The following is a 5,893-nucleotide window of genomic DNA, read 5'->3' as shown; positions in this document are numbered from 1 at the left end:
TCTTATCCTTGTATACCTTCTTCACCCTTCTGGTTTCCTTAGAGAAGGCTTCCAAAATATCCCAAGCTTCTTTTGCTGACATACACTCTTGCACCATCGCGAACAGACCCATCGGCAAGCAGCTGAAAATAGTAGATAGCGCATCATCGTTCTGTTTTCCCTTTAACTTCTCCTTAGTTGTCCACAACTTATAGGGCTTTATTACAGTTTCCCCTCTGATGTTCGTAAATTTTGGAAGTGACCATCCATCTTCAACAACAACCAGGCTTTCATATCACGACTCTGTATCATTTGTCTGATTTGTGCTTTCCAATCATCATAATGCTCAGCATCAAGCATCAGCGGATTGTTCTCATCAACGAACTGTTGTGGATTCTCCATACCTCGTCTCAAGATCTCACCTATTGAAAAGATAAACAATTCTTTTATCAGGCGTCTGCTCTGCTACCAATTGTTAAGGTATAGAGAACCACAACACACTGATTCACACTTGGAAAGCGCCAAGCCAACGCTTCTCTATTCAATCTTATTAACAAAATTTATCTTTTACAAGGATACAATTTTGTCTCGGCTCTTACTCAACCTATTCTACCCAATAGGATTGATCCCGACTAAGAATGAATCTAAGACTTTCTCTTTTCTATATAACACAACACCCTGTGTAGATCTAAGAGAAGAAAACCAACACTCTCTATTTTTATCTATAAGAGAAGAAACCAACCCTCTCTCTTTTCTATTTAAACTCTCACCAGTGTAGATCTAAAAGAAAGAAAAACAATTCTCTGCGCACTTAATCACCTCCCTGATTAACGTCACAGAGAACTGGGAACACACCTTCTAAGCCTTATTTTTTTTGGCTTAGAAGTTTACAACTGTATCAATATTCTAGAGTGCTCAACTTGGCTCGTGGCCTACTCCTAGAATATATATACACGATTTGAGAAATCCTAGAAGGCGAATCTCCAAGTATCAAGGGATAAGGAAACTGCTTGCTCCTCAAGCTTATCCTTTCCTTATTTTTTGTAGAGAATATTCTTCATATCTCCAAGTACAATCTCGTTTCTATCTTCAATGCCAAGTCAGCAACCTTCTTCGACACATCATCACATCCACTCACGTCCTGCTACGTCAGCTCACACATCCACATCAGCAACTCAGGTGTTTTTGATCTGATGCAGCTTCCTGATTGGCACAACACTATGTTCGGCACAACGACTTGTTCCTCTCAGGGAATTGTTCTAGAATCTGCATTTACAACATATAAACACATTCTATTTTTTTTTTTCTTTTTTTTGAACTAAATCACATAAACACATTCTTTGTTGGATATATAGTATCTAAAAAAGCTATTATCTTTGTGCGGAGCTGTGGAGCTTGTTGCATCTAAACAGAAGTGAACTTAGCTGCAATAAGGAGTTAACTACAAGACTTTTTTCTTTAGGTCTTTAAAACAATTGTAGTACACTTTTTGCAATTATTTTGATTAAAGGATCTTACTTTTTCCAATTATTGAAAGATTTATAGCTTTTAAACAAATCAAAAGGCCTTTGACTCTTAAATACATATAGACACAGATCCAATAGGATATTTATATGAGTAACTACTCTCTGCGCTCAATCCGTGCCACCTGCTGACCTCCAGGCTGCACCTGCTGCAACGCTGCCACTGCTGCCGGCTGCAACTTGGGACAAAAAGGCCTGATGTGCCCTGTCTCCCTACAATGATAACATACCCGAGGCGCTGTCGTCGGAGCACTCCTCTTGGGACAACTAGCAACCCTGTGATCCTTGCTCCCACAACCGAAGCAACTCGCACCACTCGGCTTTTGCGTAGCCTCCCACCTCCTCTTGGTTCCCTGTGCAGGNTGGCTCGTGGCCTACTCCTAGAATATATATACACGATTTGAGAAATCCTAGAAGGCGAATCTCCAAGTATCAAGGGATAAGGAAACTGCTTGCTCCTCAAGCTTATCCTTTCCTTATTTTTTGTAGAGAATATTCTTCATATCTCCAAGTACAATCTCGTTTCTATCTTCAATGCCAAGTCAGCAACCTTCTTCGACACATCATCACATCCACTCACGTCCTGCTACGTCAGCTCACACATCCACATCAGCAACTCAGGTGTTTTTGATCTGATGCAGCTTCCTGATTGGCACAACACTATGTTCGGCACAACGACTTGTTCCTCTCAGGGAATTGTTCTAGAATCTGCATTTACAACATATAAACACATTCTATTTTTTTTTTTCTTTTTTTTGAACTAAATCACATAAACACATTCTTTGTTGGATATATAGTATCTAAAAAAGCTATTATCTTTGTGCGGAGCTGTGGAGCTTGTTGCATCTAAACAGAAGTGAACTTAGCTGCAATAAGGAGTTAACTACAAGACTTTTTTCTTTAGGTCTTTAAAACAATTGTAGTACACTTTTTGCAATTATTTTGATTAAAGGATCTTACTTTTTCCAATTATTGAAAGATTTATAGCTTTTAAACAAATCAAAAGGCCTTTGACTCTTAAATACATATAGACACAGATCCAATAGGATATTTATATGAGTAACTACTCTCTGCGCTTCAGTTTAAGAGGTGTTTTAGAATTTAAATTTGTTTCATTACAAGTACATCCTGTTAGGTTTTCTATTAATTCACACAGAATACATATGGTATATATATCATATATGGTACGATGTATATGTCGAATTGCGTATTCAATTGTTTCTCTTTGACGATTATTATTTAAAGAAGTTCTAAAGCTGATTTCGATGAGGCTTTCCGAACAAAATATTACTTGCCTCCATTAAGTGAGCATTACCCTATTAGACAACAAATATCATATTTGCAACTACTTTTCAAAATTAGTTTTCTTTTTAGGTAAAGTGAACACACATATGCTTTAAAATGTTATTCTTAATGCAAGTGATCATAAATTTAATCAGATTGCAACACTACAATATTTAACTTACGTGTGAATTAGGTTACTTGCCAGTTCATATATATATCTTCGTTTTCGAAGACTCCAAGATTATGGGCGATCGATCGAGCTCTCTACTAAAAACGAATTATGAAATCCGTAGTTAATAATAATAGCAAATCATTTCATTACTAATTCGTGTTACAAAAAGAATAATCAAGTGTATGACCAAAAGAATAGATAAAATATAAACAAAAAATAATCGCATCATCTATAATGTATGTATACTACTAACTAATATAGGTTATTCAAAACAGAGTCGAGCAAGCAGATGTTTTGAGGTCATACAAAGCCGGAAGCAAATATTTCCTCCCATTCAATCCCTTAGCGTTATAACTCCCACCAGTCGTTGCATCCACAAGCAACTCTCCAGCGTAACCAGGATACGAGCCTTTCCCATAGACTCCAGTACAAGCCGATCCAGCCTCAAGCGGTGCCGTTTTAGGGCCTTGGTAATACCCATCTCCGAACGGGTTCGTTGCGGTCCCAGCTAAGAGACTCGCCAAGTTAATCACCATGCCGTCAAGACCCACGTCGTTGTTTGGCGCCACGAGTGGTGAGCTCTGTGGTCCGTAAACCGGCGCGTGGAGCGGCCACGCGCATTGTCCTGGACATTGCGTCTCTGAGTTCCCTACCCATATGTAAGCAAATCTTGACCCTTTCTTGCCTGACCCGGAGCCAGACCCGTGTGACCCACATCGGTTCACGCAAAAGCCTTGGACTACCACGTCAGCTGAGGTCAAGACCACGTTAACTGCATAGCTTTGGCCTCCTTGAGCTGCCAAGGCTTTGAGGTTTCCCTCTGTTAAAGATTTTCCCATTGAGTATCCTTCGTCGAGGATATGTTCTCCGAGGGAGAGAGTGAGTCCACGTGTCTTCGTGGTCTTGCTGACGTGGTAATACTTCTCCACCGTCTTCCACCATGTGGCGACTGATGGGTTTTGAACCATGGAAGATCTCCGGGAAGACGAGAGGGAAGCGACGAAATCGGTGACGATTGCACGCTGCGACGGTTTGAACTTACCATACCAGATTAGGTTGATTGAAACATCTCCGGTAAGGAGAGCTCCTCTGTGGTACTGAAACGAAGTATAGTCTTGCGTTTGGTCCGTCCTCGCTTCTAGACACACGAAGGCAACAGCCAACAATAACAAGCAACCCAATACATAAGATGCCATTTCTGTAATGTATAGTAGCAACAAAACAAAGAGATTAATCGAGTTTTGAGCTAGAAGGTAGTGGTGATGTGTTATGTGTATGAGTTTGTGAGATGAGTTTGTGTTTGTGTTGTATGATGACTGATGAGTTTATATTTTTATAAGAGCAGAAAAGGGTAAAAGGGTAAAGGAGATAGATAGGAACGTAACCAAGATTTTGGTTGACAGTTAGGCAAAGAGCGCGTTTGGAGATTACAGTAAGAAAACAGCTAAGTGTTTTTGGGAAACAGAATTAAAGACAAAAAAATGAAAACCGTGGGAGCGAAGTCAATAAGGTTCGGTTGGACTAATAATATCATACAGTAAGAAGTTTTATTTTGTGGTATGGAGACAGCTGGAGAAAGTGAAGAGTTTATGCGGCGGAGAGTGGGTGTTAATTAATAAATTAGAGCATGAAATAATGTTTTCACGCTCGGAGACTTCAACGGTTCGGATATAGTGCTAATAACCGGTAGTAACAAAATCGGTAAAACCCAGAAAAAACCGCTATTAACCTGCGATCCGGTGAATCGATTGACCCGGCCAGTTAGCGGTTCAATAAAATCTAGTTGATTTTATTGAATTTTAGCCACTTACAAGTCACAATATACCTTTCATTTTCAACTTTTTTTGTCTTCTCTCATACTTTGCCTAAGAAACCGTTGGTTGTTCTATTTTAATCTTTCTCTATTATTCTGAAAATTCATCTTTATTGGTGATCACCATGTGTGTTTAATTGATTTTGAATATTAGACTACTAATATAATCTTTTTCCAACTCTCGTGGCTACTCTGCTTTTGCTCTAGGTAATCAAATGCAATATGTTAGGTATTCTTGTGTTATACTTATTCATCCTTATGTTTGCATATATAAATATGTATTAGCAATCGATCATGATCCTGTATATATGTTAGGAATTTAGTGTTTTTTTTTTGGATTTAAAAGTTTTAATCATTTTTTAATTATTATTTAACTTCATATTTTGTTAAATATGATATTCTTTTTATAATATTTTAAAAATATTTATTTTATATAAATACATTAAACATATTTTACTTAATTGATCTGTGGTCGAACCCGGTTAACCTGATCTGATAATCTGAAAGGTAATCCGGTTCACAATCCGGGTCGGGTTTCAAAACATTGGCATGAAAAGACTCGATTAACGACAATACTAATATACTATACGAGTTAGTGATAAAACTATATAGACAAAAATGAAAGCTATTGGAAGAAAGAAACTTTGGTAAGGTTCGGTTGGTGACTAATATTTGGATAAAAATGACTAATATCTTATACGTTTTTTGTTTGGTTTTTGGGTGGTATCTAGTATAAAATTAGATACAGCTGGAGAAACTGCAGAATTTATGTGGCGTAGGGCAGCAGTTAAATTAGTGCACGAAAGAGGTCGCGAACATTACTTGGATTAGGTAGGTGATGGGCGGGTTTTGTATGTATTAGTTTTTCAAAATTTTAATAATTTAAAGAGAAATATTTTATTAAAATAATTTTTGTAGACGATTATACATTCCATAATTTTACAATACAAACATTAATTAAAAAGTTACAATATTTTAACTAATTTGGGGGTTGTCCTTTTTTTTAATATTTAGGGTATAGTGTTTAGGGAGTAGAGTCTAATGTTTAAAGTTTAGGATTTAATTTTAAAACATACTAAAACATAGTGCTATTTTTACAATATTTTGTTGGGAACTAATATG

At 37.4% G+C, this 5,893-nt stretch overlaps 1 protein-coding gene across 1 annotated transcript; it reads right to left on the bottom strand.

The window, feature by feature from the left end:
* LOC104742024 (protein EXORDIUM-like 1) lies at nucleotides 3,080–4,258 on the bottom strand. The gene has a single exon (XM_010462986.1). The coding sequence runs from the start codon at nucleotides 4,152–4,154 to the stop codon at nucleotides 3,225–3,227; it is 930 nt and encodes a 309-aa protein (XP_010461288.1). The 5' UTR covers nucleotides 4,155–4,258; the 3' UTR covers nucleotides 3,080–3,224.

This window comes from Camelina sativa, chromosome 14 (assembly GCF_000633955.1).
Source record: "Camelina sativa cultivar DH55 chromosome 14, Cs, whole genome shotgun sequence".
NCBI lineage: Eukaryota > Viridiplantae > Streptophyta > Magnoliopsida > Brassicales > Brassicaceae > Camelina > Camelina sativa.
The sequence above is the reverse complement of the archived record's forward strand: the minus strand, read 5'-3'. Positions and strand labels throughout refer to the sequence as shown.

Bases quoted from the DNA above. Each gene is read 5' to 3' on its own strand.
- LOC104742024 (XM_010462986.1), bottom strand. From the start codon at position 4,154: ATGGCATCTTATGTATTGGGTTGCTTGTTATTGTTGGCTGTTGCCTTC.